The sequence below is a fragment of the Ascidiella aspersa genome, chromosome 4 (genome assembly GCF_963924565.1).
Source record: "Ascidiella aspersa chromosome 4, kaAscAspe10.2, whole genome shotgun sequence".
NCBI classification, from domain to species: Eukaryota; Metazoa; Chordata; class Ascidiacea; order Phlebobranchia; family Ascidiidae; genus Ascidiella; species Ascidiella aspersa.
Window position 1 is genome coordinate 25595859 of NC_139450.1, and position 20012 is coordinate 25615870.

General features: G+C 41.6%; 2 protein-coding genes and 1 non-coding gene across 6 annotated transcripts in view; 1 reads left to right on the plus strand and 2 right to left on the minus strand.

Annotated features, from left to right (window-relative positions):
• The window catches only part of LOC146157152 (26S proteasome non-ATPase regulatory subunit 1-like), a 43134-nt gene that overhangs the window by 16380 nt on the left and 6742 nt on the right, over nucleotides 1-20012 (plus strand). For all 4 annotated transcript variants that reach the window (XM_083388510.1, XM_083388511.1, XM_083388509.1 and 1 more), the window contains 2 exons: nucleotides 14333-14447; nucleotides 15220-15336. In XM_083388510.1, the coding sequence (XP_083244636.1) occupies nucleotides 14333-14447; nucleotides 15220-15336 (232 nt within the window). The remainder of the gene's footprint in view (nucleotides 1-14332; nucleotides 14448-15219; nucleotides 15337-20012) is intronic.
• On the minus strand, nucleotides 3562-11492 carry LOC146157154 (octopamine receptor-like). Its single transcript, XM_083387128.1, has 8 exons — nucleotides 11300-11492; nucleotides 10654-10869; nucleotides 7930-8184; nucleotides 6954-7509; nucleotides 6194-6368; nucleotides 5904-6022; nucleotides 4377-4972; nucleotides 3562-4259 (listed from the first exon to the last, which is right to left on the minus strand). The coding sequence occupies exons 1-8, from the start codon at nucleotides 11355-11357 to the stop codon at nucleotides 3910-3912; spliced, it is 2325 nt and encodes a 774-aa protein (XP_083243254.1). The 5' UTR covers nucleotides 11358-11492; the 3' UTR covers nucleotides 3562-3909.
• Trnar-ccg (transfer RNA arginine (anticodon CCG)) lies at nucleotides 12866-12938 on the minus strand. The gene has a single exon. It is a non-coding gene; the product is annotated as a tRNA-Arg (tRNA).

A 20012-nucleotide genomic window follows, 5' to 3' on the forward strand; every position in this document is an offset into this window, starting at 1 on the left:
TCAAAAAAGACTGGGGAAATAAAGTCGGTTGCCTAACAGTTTCGTATTCCCCTTATCCATCCACATCGCTTTGCTGAGGCCGTTCTACGTATTGTTGTTTTTGCTTTTCACTTATGTTCACGCTTTGGTGGCTGGCGCTAGGTGATTTCCCATTTGTTTCCTTGTGGATGGACTTTTCTTATTTGGTTCGCTTGTATTGGATTCGAGTGCTACTGGATAAGCAATAAGCATGCAATGCGTTAGAAATATAACTAACATCTTTTAAAGAATCTTGGCTGTTTGTCGAACGAGGTCGTATGTGAAACTTCTCATTAACGTTTTGGCCTATATCAATGCTGAAAAGCTTGTGTATGTTTTTATAGACCTAATGAAGGCCAAGGTGTCGTAAACAGTTGACTTACATTAAAACGCGCGGCGGAGTGCACCTCGGAAAAGTACTGGCTGCTTCCTGTTCTCGGGTGACTTTTCAATCAACGCATTAGCTTTTGATACGCGCGCCGACAGGCAGCGCTGTTGGCCGTCGGTTCTGTAACTAGCACAAGAGCTAGATCATTCAATCCATGCATTTTTAATCGGCCCTCGGTACGCTCACTGTCTTCCTGATCGATCTGCCAGGTTAATTCCAATCGACACTGCAAGAACAACAGTGCGCCCTATCTAACTTGTTTCTTTCAGTGGTATGACACTGAAATTTCAACTTGGAGGTCCAGCAAATGTTTCCTCTTCACAATATTATTTTTGTGCGTCCGATGCTGTCCATATTTTAAGGATTTAGTTAGGTATGTAGTTTCGGCGCATTTCTTGCTTAATATACCGGTCGCAGTATGAAACGCACTCGAGGAATTTTTAGCAGCTAGACATCTTGTTCTAATTTGTGTCTTTCAGTGGCATGCCACTAAAATTTCAACTTGGATGTCCAGCATAATGTTTCCTCTCCATAAAATTCATGTTTTGCCTCCGATGCTGTCTAAATTTTAAGGATTTAGTTAGGTATATAGTTTCGGCGCAATTCTTGCTTAATATACCGGTTGCAGTATGAAACGCAGTCGAGGAATTTTAAGCAGCTAGACATCTTGTTTTGCGTCAACTGGATTATCGATAATCTCCCGTGTGTATAGTGTTACAAATATATCTATTTTGAAGCCTAACGTTTTGACACCGTAATCCAGATAGCCGCTTTCGAGGAAAGTCAAGGTATTCATTTAGATATTAAATTATTTCATACAACTAGTCATTCAACTTTACTTCTGAAAGGCATAGTTAACTTACTGGTTTACGAGTGTTGAACTGGCGTCACAGTTTGCGGCATCCCTCTCCGAAAAACCTCTTCAGGTGGTTGTGGTGTGTCCTAATGTAAAGTTAAGCCTTTGGCGTAATAATCAATACTGCGCAGATCTATTAGTCTTATTTAAATTTTGACATTGACTCCTGGTTTAGTCGCATTGGTAGGAGCGAAATGTTTCGCAATGTTTATTTTAAAACCGACACAAAATTGATAAACAAACCACGGCAGAAATCGTCCGTCCAAAAAAATGAAAGCCATAAAGGTGCTGCTGTATTTCTGTTACTTCGCCACGGTCACAGCTTTGCCAAAAACTTGCGCTATTTTAAAAGCCCTAGCAATGTTTGCTGAAAGGCAAGCCGGTTTCGCCATTTACTTACTGGTTTGTAATGTCCTGATTCGCGACCCGAATCAAAATACCAAGGGGGTCGCACAAAAAATTCCGTATGCAAAATTATGTATGGGCTCGAAAAGGTTTTTAACTTCTTGGCTTGTTGCTGGGTTGCTTTAACAGCTCTTGTTTTCCAACCTGCCCCCCTTAAAGATGCATAAAAGTAACAGGGTTGGCACAAAGATTTTGACTCTTTAAAAGTCTTTGAATTAAAAAAAAGTGATTTATGTATTGAAACGTCCTCAATAAACTCTATGTTTTTCCTAAAAGTCTTTAAATAGTCTTTGAATTTATTGTATGTGCAGCTTCAAGTTATGTGTTAAGTAAATGTGAATTGTTTTATTGTTTTAATCATTGCATTTATACTGTTTTGATTAAAAAAAGCATCGAACGATCCAATTTTAGTTGTTTAAAAGACTGTAAATTTATTTTAAAAGTCGTTAAATGTTTGAACTGTGTGTTACCCTAAACTTGCGGTTGTAGGCAGGCTATAAAAACTAGATAATTCTAGTTTTATTATTCAATGAATTAGAGCAAAAATGCGGCTAATTCTAACTCCAATCTTGTTTGTGAATTGCTTTTGCCCTCTAATTCTAATTCTAATTTAATTCGGATTTCACCAAAAATGATACTTAGTTCAACGGCGTTTTTATTCTCTCAGTAGAAACAAATAATTGAATTAATTTAATACTCTTTGATCGGAACGACTTGATTTTTACAATCTGAAAAGAGTACATTCTAAAAAATATAAAATATATAATACAAATATTTGTCATTTGCATTCGTATAAGAATGAATTGCGATTAAAATGAAATTGATTGTAAATAATAATAATTAAATGTAATTCTAGAGGTCAAATTCTGGTTTAAATGTTGATTTTGAAGAATTAGGTAGTTCTTATTCTAATCTAAATTAAAAAAAAGCTAAAATAGAATTAAAAAAAAGTTAAACATAGTTGTCCAAGTCTTGACGTAGATCTTCGTTCTTGCAATCTTTTTACTGCTGGTGCAATACGTAAAAAACGCGTGTGTGAGTCGGCGTAAACTCGGCGGTGCCAATGCGGAACCACGCGCTGCCCTTAATTTCGAATTTCGGGTTTCGTCCTGTTGGCGCGCTGCCAAGCCGCTCATTTGCTGGGGGAGTCGCCCACGATCTTTGCTAACATTGTTAGACTTTGCGCTTTCGTTTGATACCAAAAGTGGCTGCTGCTTCAGAGACCAGCCTCGAGTCCCTTTCCCCAACGTCTCCGATCTTCTCCCATTTTTATTATAACTTGATGAGGAAATCGGTAGTGTTCCGCGATTTCGTTTGGCCCTGACACTCCCGTTTTTTGCTTCGCCTTTGTTGCCGATTTGCGATGTTTCGTATTTATGATTGTAAAAATTCTAATAACGCAGCCACTGATCCCATTTTATTTTTGCATTTTTAACTGTTTTTATTTGTTTGTTTTATCGCAAACACTGAATGACTTTTGTTTTTTTGTTTTAATATTTAAATGAGTCAAGATTAATCACTTGCTTTTACTGTTAAGGAAATTGTCAAAACATGCTAGCCACTCCTTACTTGCCAACCGATTGGATATTTTTCTATGATTGCTTTGCTAGTCGATTTTTAGGCCGCACTACATGGCCAGGACTTGTGTGTGCATTCTTTTGAAACTCTTACTTAAATCAGCAAATAGTAGCGTTACAATTGCTTCCTCACGAAAGCACTAGTCTCTAAATCTAAAAATTCAGCAATAATTCCCGCCAGTGCCAACCCTACAACACAGGATTCTAGTGCTTTTACTGGGTTTTCTTGTCCGTGTTTATTTGTTTGTTTTATCGTGTTCGCCACTCACCCTCAACATGTACTGTTACGTCACTTGTCTGTCAAAACACAGCGCTTTGAAGTCGACCGTTACGATCAGGAGAGAGGAACACTCAAAATCACGCTCACAACTCTTTTCGGCTCTTTATTGTCAGGACACTACAGGGTGCATTTTGCGTGTTCTTGTTTGCCGTTGCGATATAGTAGGCAGTGGATAAGTCGGAGAGGCTATTTTGTTTTGCGGCGCCGACCCTTGACAGCGCGCTAAACGCTATACGGAAAGGGGGTTAATAAACATATAACGAAATATGCGCTCGTTGCAAAAACGGCCGGTGGAAAAAAACGCGAAAGAAAACGCAAATAAGAAGTAAAAATGTTACAGTGGTTTCTGCGGCGCGCCCCTAATGGAGTCACAATCACTCAGACATCAAGACAAGACGGCGCATCCATCAAACGACTCGCCCGTGCTGTAGTCCTCGCGTCTCAAAGCGGCCACGCGCTTAACGCCAAAGGAATGCGATAAATCCAAACCATCGTCAGTTTGTCCAGCACAAGTCTCGCAGTTTGTCGTTTCTCGCCGCGCGCTTACGTTGTCGTACACAGACGACCACTCCTCGTCTGGTGTGGCGGCCTGTACGCATTCCCTCTCTCTCTCCTCTTCGGATGACGTCCAATCGCTTTCGTCATCGCTACTTGATGACGTCATGCTCGTGGAGAAGCTCTCCGGCCTGGCAAGCCAAGGAGGCGAAATTCGTTTTTTCGGAGAAGTTTCCGAGTCTGAAAGAATTGTACACAATGTAGTTTGTTAAAAAAATCTTTCCAACTATCAGAATGTTTACATTGTTTGTGTCGAAACCTGTGATTAAAATTGCTTAAAATCTGCCGATCACTCACCTTCTTCGCGTATGGTGACACATTCGACCGTTGCGATCGCGGGTTTTCGATCGACGTCGCTCGCCGATCGGTGTCTCCGCACTTTGCCTCGACCGCCTCCACTGCAAACCGCAGAATCGGCCGCGATGCTGTCATCGACCAGGTCGTAACGCTGACTGACGGCGGCGGTGGCGGCGTGCCAAGATGAGCGCCACAGCTTGTTGGTGGCCAGGTGACGCACCTGCTGGTTCGTGTACACCAGGCTCCTTCGCAGCGGCGACTTGCCGCTTTGGTAAACCGTCGACGCTGTAGTGTCTTCGTCATTGCGCGAATGGGCGTTCACCTCAACCTCGACCACGCCCACTTTCGAGTTGGCGGCAGCGGAAGGCTTTACCCGGACCGAGGCTCTACCGTTGATCGACCCGCCGCCGAAGGTGCGAAACGATGCGTTGGAGGCGTTGTCCCGATGCGCCAAGTAGGACTTCCGCGCGTGGCGTGTGTTGATCTCCGAGAAGCGGCAACTCGCCAGCATTAGGAAGGTGCCGCGAAATCGCTTGCTGAACATGGTGTACACGCACGGGTTGACTCCTGACGACACATAGCCGAGCCATACGAACCTTAAAGTGATTAAATGCGGCTTTAAATCGAAAAGTATTTTCGTTTTCGGCAAGTATATAATACAAAATCGATGTAGGCACGTTTAATGCGTTTATATGTTTCAGGGTCAATTGACTCGCTAACTTTTGTGGTTCTTCGTTTATCCTTTGCTACTGTGTTTGTAGCAACAAATCGACATTTATCTTATCTTATCGACTCTTCTTATGGTTTTGAGACGAATGTTCTTTGCCTATATTTATTTTCAAGCAACATGTTCAGTAGGTTTTTATTTGTATTATTTTCTGACTCTAGCAATTAATTTGCCGGCAGCACTCTATAAACCTTAATTCCCTTGTACCCTATCCATAATTTAACTATAAAATCAATAAACGCCAGATAAACCCAGTAGACTTTGATTCCTGGCCTGGTAACCTTCCAGTTGCGTCATTACTGTTTAATTGATAGGGTAAAACGGTCGTAATAAAATCAGTCTCCGTTTCTCCCGTTTCAAACAGCAGGACAGCAGGTAAAGAAATGCCAAGAAATCGAACTGCAAAAGAGCGAACGATGTGTTTTGAGCGTTGTAAACAGGCCGATAGTTGTTTGCGTTCAACAGACCGATTGTGTGCTGTACTTTCAAGCTGTGTCAACGCGGTGTTCAAGCACGTGCGACATTGTTGTTTTCTTCTAAGTGTTGTAATAGCGCCTGTTGGAATTGTCTGCTTAACGTTTATTTGAGAGCTGTCGTGATTAACGCCTGGCCGAAGAAAGGTTGCGTAACTTGCCCATTAATTCGTGTTTGTACGATTTGCATCACTTAAAGCTCGGCTTTGCATAGCTAATTATGTGAATTGTAACAACGCACGCTGCTGTACTTCGACTTCATGACATTTAGATTGTTATTGGGTTTCAGCGGTTACCAGCGATTTTTTCACTTGAAAATCAACTCACCAGTTCATAAATTCCCCCATGAGCGCCTGATCACAACCGGGACAGAATCGGCTCACCACGTTCGTAATGAAGAACGGACACCAGAAGAGACAGAACAGAACAAAAATGAGCCCAAGAACCTGTAAAACACACAAAAAATCCAATTTTCAAGCTTGCCCTGAATTCAAAATAGGTCTTTAAAATTCACTAACTAAAAGCATTGGATTGGATTAAAACAGCAAAACACAACCGGTTTAAAAGGTAATTTGTTGTCGCAACGTTCTGGTATTTGATTACAGTATAAACCTCACCTTAGATGCCCGCTGTTCGTTGTTAATGCTGGCCATGGCGCGATTCTTAAACGAGCTGTTCATCCTTCGTCCATTCGACGGGAACTTCCGTGGCAAAAATGTACTCATTTTGTCCCGCTTTCTGCGTCGACCGTTGTTGTTATTGTTTTCCGAGGTTGAACCATTGCATTTACACCTGGAATATTGATGAGGAAATATTAAATAGCCGATTGTAGAGCTGCCTAGCATGTTATATCACTACCCTATTGCCAATCTTAAAACGCAAAAGGAAAAAACATAAAACGTTAATTCAATCAACAAGAATTTTCGAGGACAAACTTTATAAAATCAACACAACTGACGCCGGACCGAATTGAAGTTTTACAATTGATTTCGAAAAACCGCGAAAGCACTTAATTGATTGATCGGAAGAATTTACTGCAAAGTGGTATAAATCGAGATCTAATTATAACTGTATTGCAAGGAACAGGAGACTGATTTTTATTTAAAATTCACTTAATATAGATACTAAATATCCTAAAGTGCGATAAGCAATCCATGAAACCACACTTTTCACACATCATTTGATGTGTATATATATTTTTTGAACGTACTGGTGAAGTAATATCACTCATTTAATGAATGTGACGTCACTCTTTAAAAACAAACCGGTGGTAGCCTGACAGTACATTCCACAAAACGCTCTTCGCAAATGCAGCGCCAAAAGTTTCGTGAGCAATTCTACCACTCGCTTCTGGAAATTAAAAAAAGGGAAACTCACGTTTTCGAGAGCGACGTTTTCTCCTGGCTCCCAAAGGAACCCACCATTCCGCCCGCCCCGGCCATCGCCTGAATCTGCCTTAGCGCCTTGGCAACTGGCCGCAGTACTCCGCAGCAGAAGACGCTTCGCCGCTTCAAGCGTGCGCCTTCGCATCTGTCGCAATAGCGGCTCCCGGTCGTCGAGGAGCATCCTCGCGTCAGCAGCACCGAACCGAGACTGTCGCTCACCGAACCGTCGTCGTCGGTACCGTTCGAGTTTCGCGGGTCGCCACCGGACGTCAGTTCCCCCCCGCCACTCGTTTCCGACTTGGTCCGGCGCGAAGACAACCTACGCTGCTGCTGCGGTTGTACCATCATGCCGCTGACGGCTCGCGCTTGCTTACGCAACATGCGTATCGTGAGCGTGTACATGACGAACATGATTACGAGCGGCAGAAAGAAGGCGGCCAGCGAGCCGAAGGTGGCAAATTGCTGCATGTTGATGGCGCACATCACGCCGTCGATCATCAGGTTGTCGCGGTCCTGTTTGCCAAGGATCGGGATCGGGATTGCGACGCCTACATGCGGAAAGATTAATTTTTTGTTGTTGTTTTTATTACGAGCGAGATCTAATTTGTTCTCACATCAATATGGGTTTTTCGGTGATTTGCAGGTGATACGTCTTGGTACGAATGGTACCTTTTATGTTTCTCTCTGTATCATGTAACTGCAAATACCCCCAAAACCAATTCGTAATACGTACTTAGAAGTATGCGCATATTATTTTTGGTTTTTTGTAAACAAGCCTATCAACAATATCGCGCAACAGATAAATTACGGTATATCTGTTAACCAAGCACTCAATATATAATTGCTAAAACTTGGTGACTTGGCTCAAAAAAACAACGTTATTATGTCTGGCTCAGTTAAGCAACAGGCGAAAATCAGGGGATAAGCTTCATAAACAAGGGCAACAACAAAAATACTCGGTGACTTACAAAGCGAAATTGTCCAGACGACCACGATCTGCGCCGCCACCCTCCTGTCGAAGTTAGCGCTGCCGTTGTACCCGAAGCTCGGGCCGCCGAAGCGACCACTGCCGCCCGGCACTCGACTTCGTTTAAAAGGACGCGACAAGGCGAGATAGCGATCCAGCGAGATCATGCAGAGGTGCATGATCGACGACGTGCTGAAGAAGACGTCCAGCATCACCCAGATCCCGCAAAGGTCGTCGCTCATCGGCCAGACATAGTCTGAGTGAAACAATGCGTCTTTCATTTCGTCGACAGTTTTTTTCATGAATCACGCGTATTGCGCAATGTTACCCTTATAGGATATATCTTAAGCCCTATAGTTTGGATGATTTTAAATTACAACAGATGTTGTGTTTATAATTAGAGTCATTTTCACTTCGACCTGATGTCACGTTTTTGTGAAACCTCGCCAATTTTACCAATTTAGCAGAGTCATATAATATCACAAAATTCACAACTTTAGTTAATTGTGAGCATGTAAAGATATGTTCAACTCGTGTTCGAAATGTAATAAAAGCGTTTTTCCTATATATAAGATTATTTTTTTATGCCTTCCTTTAACCTGGAATTTCTTGGGTTCAACAATGCAATTGATCTAATGTGCGGTTGAAATAGAATATCAGCCCCTATAGTTCCCAGTTATGACAGGCCGTCGCCTGCAGCGCGATTTTGTGATGGAAGGTTTGCGATTGACGCTATAGGCGCGACTCGCATCATTGCAGATGCTTCCTAATACGGTGAAGCGACCTTTCCTTGACAGAGGCCGTTTAACCACTAGTGGTTGCCGTCAACCTATGCATGAACAAACGTTTTGTTTTGTACACTGCCTGATGCGTTGGTGCACCGAAATACAAATCGTGACAAGGCGATTATTTCCGAAAAAGTGCGTAATCTAGCAGTTGTGTCACTTAAAAATTAACACAAGCAGGGTACTTTACTTAAATCCTGATATGTTATCGTTCTAAGCTTTTCTACACAGAGTGTTTTGTTGGCAGTATTTTCATTCTTATCGCGGTTTTCTTTACTCGAGACTTGTCGACACAAGCGATCAGCTGCGGCTGTGGTTTTCTTTCTTGTCAACTTTCGCTACGTAAAGCCGAAAATAATTGGACGAACTTGACCGCATCGTTTGTTTTGGCCGCTTTGCGTCAATAGTTTGGGTTTCAATGCGTGAACTTTTCCTATTTTGCCGCTGCGAATTTCGGCGGCGCGAAAAGATATCCGCCTGACCGAGAATGGTTTCGCTGGATCATCCGACCTAACCACCGCCAACACAGTAGCGCTTCAGTGCGGCTTGGGCTGGCCCACCTCTGCCAGAACAAACAATCCGGGTCGGGCCGTTGCTAGTAGCTATTGTCAACTTGAACCCTTTCAAAATCTCTCGTCGGTCTCGTACTGTGCTGTTCGCCGCACTCTCTCCTCTCGCCAACAAAGTGCAAGCCGTGTAACTCTCTAAATGGCGTGTAGTCGTTTCGGCGCTGTGTTGACTTGCGTGTAGGCTATATGTTTACCGACTGTGAGTCCACTGCTAGCCATTGTGCCTTTACTTGCGCGCCAGGTGAACTTTTCAAGTGCACCTGACCTGATTTGCCACGGTCAATATGTTGCGATGCCACGCTCGTTGTCGGATAAGTGTTATTTGGGAACTGTGTTGCCAGGATGTTGTTGAGATTCGCGGTTTATTAAAAAGGTGCAGAATCGCAATAACGTTTTTCACGCTTGGCCTTTGGACTTAGCAGGAAGAATTCCGCTCGTTTTCATGGATCACTGGTGCTTATCCTTTTGCAAGTGTACCCTTTTCGTAACGCATTCCGTTGCCGAATTCCTCCATTTTGGCTTGCGTAGTCTGTACGTGACAGTTGGTGAAATTAAAATGGGGCCCAGCATAACAATCCTTTACGGTCCAGATCTATTTTGGGTGGTCGTATTGTCAACTTTTCTTCACCGCAATTTCGCTTTGTCGTTTGTCTCTTATATATCCCTAAACAACTAATAACTATCAAGAATTTAAAAACTAGTCGTTTTGGGGTATGCATGATACACCCAGACTGTTACTGAATAGCCGTGCGTTCCGCCTGGCCTGTATTGCGCACACTTAACATAATCCCCTTGCCGCTCGGATTGCAAAGTTGTTGCTCGTCACGCAAGGTAATGCGAAACTGCCGTTGTTTTTCTCCCGTTTATAACCAGGCAAATTGTTGAATGGAAATTCTTCAAATCTACGTTCTTTTCCATAATTTTGACCTAAAAACGACGATTTTTGGCTGAAAGAATGAAAAATAATACGGAAAGCGTGGCTGCACGGTTTCCAGTTTGGCGTACTTCATTCTGCTCCCTATAAAGTTGGCCACAAAAGCGAACCGCCGAAAAAGAAATGCCTTCTAATTTGGTTAAAACGAACATAGAGTAAACCACATTTTGCACACTTTGCACACACGTTTTTTATACTATATATATTTTTTCCCAGAACAAAACTACTTTAAATTCTATTAGCGTGATAAAACCAGAAAGAAAAAATAGACCCCCCTCCCACCGATATGTTAGATTGTAAACCTACTCCATATGCGCCTGTATGTTTTGACCGAAGAAGTTTCAAACAGCTGGCCAAAGCGGTTCGTTGTTTGTGCAAATATCAAAAGAAAAAAAAAAACGTTTGGCAAGCAACCGCTTTCACCACTCACTACTCACTGTTGGCGATCATGGCCAGGCTGGGCGGCATGACCGTTAGTGCTACTAGGAGGTCGGCCACAGCCAGCGAGGTGAGAAAGTAGTTTGTTGCACTGCGAAGCCTCCGGTCCATGCACACCGACATAATCACCAGCACATTGCCGGTCGCCACCAGCACAATGATCGGACACAAAAGAAGGATCGACAGGTTGGGCGCTGCAGTCGCCTCTTCGCTTTCTGTTGGGAATGAAAAGAAAATCGTTTTCGTAAAACTTGCTTGGGCTGTATGGTCTAGTCTAGGTGCTGTATTTGTTGCTGCTGCTTATTCGCAATTTGCTTGGATTGAAACTGTCAGGCCGTTCTATTGCCGTATAAAGTTTGTTTTGATAAGGTGTAGGTTGCTTGCTGTAGCCACTACCAGTTAAGTCCATTTTTTATACGATGTAATCGTTCATATCTCGTTAGTCACATATTTATTTAAGGAATTTTTACTATAAATACTCAGGGTAGTCGTCCAAACGGCTCATCTACCTGAGCGGCATTAACGAAACAAATTTCGCAAATAGGTTAGACATTAATAAAACAACTTCAAATTACATGACACAACGGCCTAAAAACGTGGAAGTACTTTTTTAGTCTCACTGCACGCACAAGTTGCTGTACAAACCTGGCGTGCTCGCGTAAAACTGTGTGACATTGGAGTCGTAGACTTGAGACAAATTCATCGTGTTCTGTTGACTATTTGCCCCGGTCTTTAAGGCTTTCTGCTTCCACTAAACAAAATACCTTGTGTCGAACAATTTACTGTGTTCTTCGCTGAAAGCTGAACTTTCCGGTATTAGTTGTGTGCGAGGCGCACCTGATCATGACAAACTGGTAAACGATCTGCCTTCACCGCTCAACAATAGCACTAACCCAACCTCCCTTTTTCCCCATCTCTCTTCTGTGCACGAGAGAATGCCTTGTGTTGTAGGCGAGCGTTCGAGTGGGGATTTAGACCTAAAAAAATCGCTCGCGAATTTGAAATCTCCGTAACCCGACCTTCGATGTTCAATTTGCTCGTTTGTCTCTGGAGACGATATAATCTGGATACCGTCTGCCTGTTGTCACTTGCAAACCGACGAAATCGATGTAGGTTCTTTTATTTTTCTTGTTTTATGCCACCCCTTATGTTTTAGGTCTCAAATAAAAAGGTTGGTCTCAATAAAGGATTTGCTAAAACATTAGGGTTGTCGCGTACATCGGGTCTGTTAATTTTAGCTAGGCCATAGCTCACATAAATGCGAACCCTTACTTTTTGACAATTGCCTACAACTTCTTTTCCGAATGCAAGGATATTAGTTAATTTTTTTCTAATAAGGAGTTGTGATTACCTCGAATCTTATATTAACGACTTTTTATATGTCGTTGTTTGAACTTAGTAAACAAATGCTTGGCTGTGTGTTCACCATGGTTGTTTATTAACTGCCTTTTCTAGTAAGTGAATTGATTGTTGCCAAGCGTTTTGAAAATCCATGGAAACTTTTAACCCCACTTTCAATATTTGCAGTCTGGTGTGTGCGTTCACGAAGTCGACTTTTAACACCTATTTTTTAGAAAAAAACCTGCTGTTTAAATACGATAAATGTTTCGCGCTAAAATTTATTCTAATATATTTTTACGGACCTTTCGAATACATTAAAGCTCAAAATCAATAATATACTACCCAAACGTTGGCATAAATTAATGACATGGACATCCGTTCTGTTTAAAAATAACTAATTCTTAGTGATTTATAAGGTAGCCGTTGTTTAGCTAGCCGTTGCCTAATACGCAGCTTACGTCATTTTACTTAACTTATGACGCTTGCAACATATATTGCCTACCTTTGGTCGCCAAAACAAAGAAATTGTCTGTTGGTGCGGTCTGTAGGGTTGAGCTTTAAACGAGATAAGTGGTTCACTGCTGATTTTGTGGTTATGTGGACCCTTAACGCCTCAGTAGGCGATCAAGTGTTTTTCGAAATCCATTTGCCTAACCAAGAGACGATTCTGTAGGAGTGTAGGTGAATCGGTGAAAAATGTGCTATCGTCAGCACTATACTTTTACGAATTGGGAGTTACTATACATTTTTGAACTCTTATTTAGGTCATTTTTTAGCGTTCGCTGGACATATATTAAATGTAACTGTTGTTATACAACTTACTAAATGATTGGTAATGAGAAAAGAACAATAAAAGCAAAATTTATATATCGACCCTGATGGGACTCGAACCCACAGTCTTCAGCTCCGGAGGCTGACGCCTTATCCATTAGGCCACAGGGTCGCAGGTCGCTGTATGCGCAATTTGGCGTTTTTATTAAGTTACGCGTGGTAACGGTTGTACGCTGTATTGTCGTGCTTGTTAATTAAACTTTTTTCTAGGTTATGATTTGCGCTGCATTTATATAACGACAGTTATAATTATTGCCGACCCCTAAATTTGCCCGCACGAATCAAGTATTCGCTATGTATCTTCAGTTTCAATCATTCGTTTTCAAAATTACGGTTAGAATCAGTTTTAAAAGGGGTTCGTAAGCTTAATAATGTTTTAGAACAGGTCACTGACTAAAATAGGTCGCCGAATCTGCATTTAATATCATTAAAAAAATTAAGTCTGTTAAAATTACAAAAAAGTGCAAACTCTTTTTACCAAAAAAATACATTGTTTAGAGATTTTGGTATCGCGCAAAGTTTTCAATATATATTTGTTCAAATAACATCTTCCTTCTAGCCATGTCGAAATTCTCATACTTTTACCATATGTCGCAATTTATACCCAAAAGCTTTTGTAGGCTACCCCTTGAATATGCAACGCTGGGAGCTTTTAGATTTGGCTTAAATTTGACCGATTTTAATTATACACCACTACACCAGCATAAGCATTAGTTTTCAATTGGTCCAGCATCAATTCTTGTTGTAATATTTTTAACCGACTTATATAAGAATTCGAAATTCTTTTATAATATTTTGTGGGCCTAAAAAAGACTAATAAATAACTGATTGTTGGAATCTGTCGCCCAATTGATCTCTAATTAGCATTCCAGTGCGGTCCAGGGAACGTCATTACATTTTAATTGACAGAACGGGGCCACATTTGGCAACACGGTGGCATTGATCATCTGGAAATGTCCCGATTCGATTGGACTGTTATTTTAAGATTTTTCAAGTTTAGGACCGGGTGTAGAACAGGGGAACGATAGAATTGATTTTTTTTAACAGATGAACTTGTCCCATTGATCATTCGTTGGGGTTCAAACACTTGTAATTATTTTTTTTATTCTAAAAATGAAAACTTGCCGCTGGTTGTACCATGTAATAATAATAGCGCTAAAGGGTTAAGACCTTTTAAAAGACGCTCAAGTCAATTTAGGTAAAACAATGTTCTCGACGGCCTTATATTAAACAAAAGTGTTTATTATTCTTGAACAAGGCTATACAGAAATACAACGGTGCGTTAGCTGCAGGGCTCGTGCCACATTAGAATGCAGAATTAAAGCCAAAAAGGTTAGCACTGCACCTTTCAGGCAACCTAATGCACTTTTGAGGAAGTGACGACCTTTCCCCGCTTTCCCTAGTTTTTACTTCGTTATACAATCGAATCGCACTATACGCACCAGCACGGGGTTAGGCTTCGTTAGATTGCAACGATTAATCACGACCTCGTTGTTTTGATTGCAGAACGCCCGAACAATGCCCGAGCGTGGTTTCCCTGCTGTCCGAAAGCTACAACCCGCATGTGAGGTACGGTGCTGCAATGGCGCTGGGAATTTCCTGCGCTGGTACTGGAAGCAAGGTAAGGATGGACCTGCTGACCGTATTTTGCCCATATGGTTCTTAATGAGGGAAAGTTTACACACAGACACTTGAGAGCCTTTCTCCTCCTATGCGTTCCACGCCGGTGAACGATATACTCAGGGATGCTCGAAAAGCTGTTTATGAACGTTTCTTTTTTTCGCGGTGCTTTCGAAGATAGAGATTTACTTCGTATATAAAGATAGAGATAGAGAGGTTCACTTGGTTCAATCAATAGTTCTGCATTATATAATGCGAGTTCTCCCCGTAGAGATGATTCTTGTCATGTGCTCCCAGGTGCCTTATTACAAAAGTAATTGGCTGTCGAAAATTTTTGGCAAACCAATGAACTTCCTCGACTCTGTTGGCGTGTACCTTCGTAAGACGAAGCCCCACAAGAAAATATAAAACAAACAGTTCAAGCTAAACTAAAAAAAGTAATGCAATACAATACTGAGTGAACAAATTTGCAGAACAGAAACGCCATTCATAATATTTTCGAATTCCACCAAGGAATGCCTAATATGACAGCCCTGTGTGGTAATCTTTTATCTAAATTTTGTTCACGTGTCTAAAATGTTAATCTTCTCAACCTTTTCTGGTAAAATTTTCTAAAATTTAAAATTTTATTAAAGTACGAACGTTTTGACCGCCTATTTATTCAGGGCAATATAATTGCAACTATAGGCGAACAAATATACCAGACAAAACAACAACAATGTACTTTTTTACCCGTGTGACTTTCTCAATCAACCCTGACGTCTCTTTTCTAGGACGCCCTCGGCCTTTTGGAACCGTTGGCCAGCGATTCCGTGAATTACGTCCGCCAGGGTGCGCTCATTGCTTCAGCCATGGTCCTCGTCCAACACACAGATTCCACCTGCTCCAAGGTTAGTAACTTTTGTTGGGGAATAGTTTTAGTTTTAAGGAGTATAGTATACCTTTCCTATAAGTTGTGTTTTGTTTCTCAAGTTTTTTTAAGCAGTTATTAGGGAACATAGAATAGGACCTAAAAAGCAACAATGCCTAAAACAGAGAAATCTATAAAACCATAGTATTAAGGCAACAACATAATAAACTCAAGTACGCAGTAATATCTACTACAAAATAAGATCAAATAAGGCCAAAATCTGCCGGAATGTGTCCTAAATTCATCGGAATAGGCCTAAATGACCAAAGTAACGCCTGGAACTTTAGGTAGAGGGTATAGGACGATCGGGGGCCATGGGTCTGGCATCGGACGTTTTGGTGTCGACATTTGGACGCCGTAGTTTGACTGGCGCCGTTAGGGCGCCGCTATTTTAGCACTGGGGTTATTGGTGGGTAATTGGCGGGGTTATAAAATGGGATAGGGTTGAAATTATTAGGGTAGTTAGTTATGTAGTTAGGGCAGTGTTTCTTAACCTTTTTTACTTGGCGGCGCACGTAGAGACATTTAAAAACGTCGCGGCGCACCTTGCGAGCGAAGCGAGTACGAAATTTTTTAGGTGTACCGGTATTTCTTTTAAATTGCTTGCAATTTTTGTTTATATAGGCTTAAAAGTGGCATATCTAAGGGACTCTAGCCTTAAGATTAAAATAAGAACAAAAGCAACTTCGGAATAAAAGACAGTGAGGAAAAAGGCGAAAATAAGACTAAGGCCAAAACAGCGGCGCCCAAATGTCAACAGCAAACGTCCAATGCCAAACAGGTGTCCCCCAATCATTCCATTCCCTTTCCCTACAGTTTAGGAAGTTATGTATTTTTCCGATTAATTTTGGACTTGTTTTGACATGTTTAGGTCTTATGTAGACTATTTTAGATCTTATTCTGTCGTGGTTAATACTGCGAAGTTGGAGTTATTATATGTCGGTGGTCTTAATACTATGGTATTATAGATTATCTGGTTTAGATGCGGTTGCTTTGAAGGTCTTATTGTGCTTTGTACTCTAAAGTACTGTGGAATCAATGAGCTAAGCTTAATAGAAAAGTAAAATATAATTTTTACATATCACAAAATTTTTCGTTTTGCTCGCGGCGCACCTGGCAACCTTCCATGGCGCACCAGTGCGCCGCGGCGTTGAGAAAGCGCTGACTTAGGGTGTGGGATTTGTGGTTAGGTAAAATGTTGTTTAGGCCTGATTCTGACCACTGAGGTCTTATTCCAATGTGCTTAGGACTTGTTCCGACTTTAACTGTACTGCGACTATTAGGTATTAGTCCTATTTTGGTCTTATTATTTGGTCCGAATTGTATTTTATTCAAAAGTTGATGTTGTTCTTATCCAGGTCTTATGGCTGAAGTCCAGTTATTAATGTACCAGTAAAACAATTATGTTGTTTATGAAACCTTATCCGAAAAAATGGTTTTTCGGAAACAGTGCGATTAGTGTGACTGATTCAAGTTGATATTTGTACTTTACAGCTTGATGAAAGCTTATTATAACTAATGTATCAGATTTCCAGCTGTAAACAACGGTGACAAATCGGCTTCAGCCATAGAACCCCATTCGCTTGTCTATCATAAAGTCAGAACGCATAGGATTCAATTGTCAAGTCATTTATCTGAAGCGCCATTGTCAAAAACGGTTTCGCTTTTCCAGTTGCGTTCGGCAACTTCCGCAACAAGCCGCCGGTTCGGTAAATGTCCAAAGCACTTCCCTGCGCTGCGCGAACGAGAGCGATTGTTGTATTTGCCTGTTGACACAGGGATTGGGAAACACCGCAGTCTTGACGACACACGCACCAACAACGACCCGCGCAGTTTGAGTTTTAAATTCCACTTCTTTCTCTAAAAAATCACCCCGACTTGCGCAAAGCAAAATCTTCATTTAATCCCGGTTCAGTGGTGGTGGCAGACGAATGCCAACTATAGTCACCAATCAATCATTAAATGTATAGTAACTGCGCGATAAACAACAGTCACTGATCGAGTTTATGTGGCCTCCTGGAAAGTGCTCAGCTTCCTTGTGTTATTTCGACCATTATAAACGCGACCTTCTGTTCTCGAACTCGCTACGAGCTTTTATTGTTTGTATAACCTTTTTTTCAAGTAGTTTTGAAATAAAAAAGTATTATTGGGAGCACTTTTGTTACGCCAAACTGCAGGATTCCTCATACTTAACGATGAAATAATCGATGCAAACACTTTTCTATTTTTTTATTGTAATGTTCTCTTGTTTTACCACAAAAACTTACAAAAAAAATTCAAGTAACCAAACATCAAATGCGCACCCGTAATTTTTAAGAGGCACCAAACCTTAATATAATTTTAAAGGAAAAAATGTAAATTTTAGAAAACTTAAAAAACAAGAAAAAGAAAAAGCAGAACGTTACTTAATTGTCTCGCAAACGTGATGGAAAGAGTGAGTTGACTGATTTCGAGTCTCAGTTCAAACTAACAAAGAGAGCGTTCAATTCCCAGAAAAAGCCCTTACGTACTTCTCGACTCAACGACTTGGGCGTCTGTCAACTGGCAACTCTTAATCGTACTCGTGTGGGTCAAACTGAACTAATAAGCGTTTCCCGGGCGACGCTTTTTGCCGTTTGTCGTTCTACGTTGCCGCAACAAAGCGCCTCTAATGCCCGTGGGAGCAATTCCGCTCTCGTCGGAAGTTTTGAGGGGATCCTTTGTCATCGCAGTGGATAAGTTGTTGAAGAGCGGAAAAGATGACCCCCTGAGTCGACACCCCTTTACCCCCCGGACAATCACAAGTTCTTCCCGATGTTCGGCCTGTGTGAGTCATCGGCCCACGCCCCGTGTATAGTAGAGAAAATCTGTCGCACACCGGCTCGCTGATAAGCCCTGTCTGTTAGAAATTTTGTAACACTGTCTTGCCAGTTATGTAGCTAAATTGACATGGAAAAAGAGGCGTTAGATTTTCTGTTGAAATTTTAAACCGCGTTTTTTTTTTTTACTTTTTCCGCGCCTGTGCCAGTTTACGTGGACGATATTAAATTATTCGGCTCCGTTATATTTTTTATTGTACCTATGCGGTTTTCCACAGAACAGTTCCTACCGACTATAAAGTGGCCTTATTCTGATTCGAATCTGTTGTGTATAGTAGTGGGTTAAGCATTCCGTCGTTTAGCGAGGTGTCGCGATCTTCTAGCGTCACGCGTCTCAAGTGTTGCGCGTTTGATATCTTGTCGTGAAGGGTGCTTTGTTGCCCGTCACCGCTGCCTCTGCTGCTCACACAGTCACCTTTGTGACTAATAACCCGGGATGTGAGTTGTAAGCGATAGCGGGGGCGAGCGAAATCAGTTATTTCATTTAATTTAATCATTTTTTTAAGTTGTTGTTTCCCACACGCAAAATAACTTCTCTTATAGGTCCCAGACAGGCTAACGTTTTGCTACCGTGAGTCACTATTTCACTTTTAAATCGAAACTTCCAGGTATCTTTTTGTAATTGATTAATTGGTGAAGTCAGGAACCCGTCGGTCATTATTTGTAATGCGAACCAAGGAAAATTACAGAACATAAAAAACATACTCTTTAGGGATGCTAAAATAAAAATGTTATTATTTCTGTTGTTTTTATTTGGATCTATGCCTGTTCCAACAATGAGAGTTGGCGTCTTTTATTCATCATCCTAAGATTCAAAAAGTAGAACAAAGGTAAAAAAAAATTGAAACCACTTTATTTAAAACACAACAAAATACGGCAGTTACGCCAAAACGGTATCATCATTTCTGCTTAACTTAATTCGAAAGAAAGTAATGTTTATTTAAAAAAAAAATCGCCGCTAAATTAACAGGCAAAATAGGTCTTTTGAACACCAAATGTGAACGTTTAACTAATTTTATCAAAAAAAATATTCTCGAAAGAAAGCATCACGTTCACCTGCATCACGTTTCCAATCACCGGGTCAGTACGCTAAACGCTATTTCTGTAAAAGTGTTTATCTGTCCCCGTATGCTATTCGCGGGTATAAGTCAACCTACCGATGTTTGGCGCTATTACGAAAGGCAGTTACCGGGGAGCGGGGATGGACGACAGCCTTCCCCTGTGCCCGGAACTCAATCGTGTTTGAACTTGACGCAAATTGCGACGGCTCGCCGTACAATGCCCAACCCACCCGTCCAGTTTACCAACACTCAGCTCACGTATTGCCCTCAGGGTTTGGAAAGTCGCGCACTCCCGTAGAACGTGTTGCAGCGGTAGTATACAAGTCACATATAGTGTACAAGAAGTCGTTTTCTCCCTATAGTTTGTGTTCCGTCGGTTGGACGATCGGTCGTCTGGTAGTTTAAGGTAATGACCAAATATCCGGTCGCCTTTCTTGTCCCGAAACGCGAGTTCACCCGTGACGTCTTCGTACATCATCAGCCAGTGATGCGTGTTAACGCGGTTGTAGAAACTTCTTATTATAGCGGTTACTCGTCTTTCGCCAATTGGAGCCCTATATTTGTGGAGAATTTGATTACCTTTTAGGAAACCGGCTCAGGGATAACACAACGTCAGGTCAAAATTATGCGTGTTGGTATATGAGAATAAATCCGTTTTGTGTGTGTTGTAAATAGCTTGGTTTATCACGGCCACCTGACTAATATAGTAGCATTTTCTAACTGTCGCAACGGTCAGT

What these genes read in the sequence shown, in the direction of transcription:
- LOC146157154 (XM_083387128.1), bottom strand. Translation starts at nt 11,357, where the DNA reads ATGAATTTGTCTCAAGTCTACGACTCCAATGTCACACAGTTTTACGCG. An exon ending in GTTTTACGCGAGCACGCCAG is followed by an intron (nt 10,870 to 11,299) that starts GTTTGTACAGCA and finishes CATTCCCAACAG; the next exon opens with AAAGCGAAGAGGCGACTGCA. An exon ending in ATGGGGGAATTTATGAACTG is followed by an intron (nt 4,973 to 5,903) that starts GTGAGTTGATTT and finishes AATCACTTTAAG; the next exon opens with GTTCGTATGGCTCGGCTATG.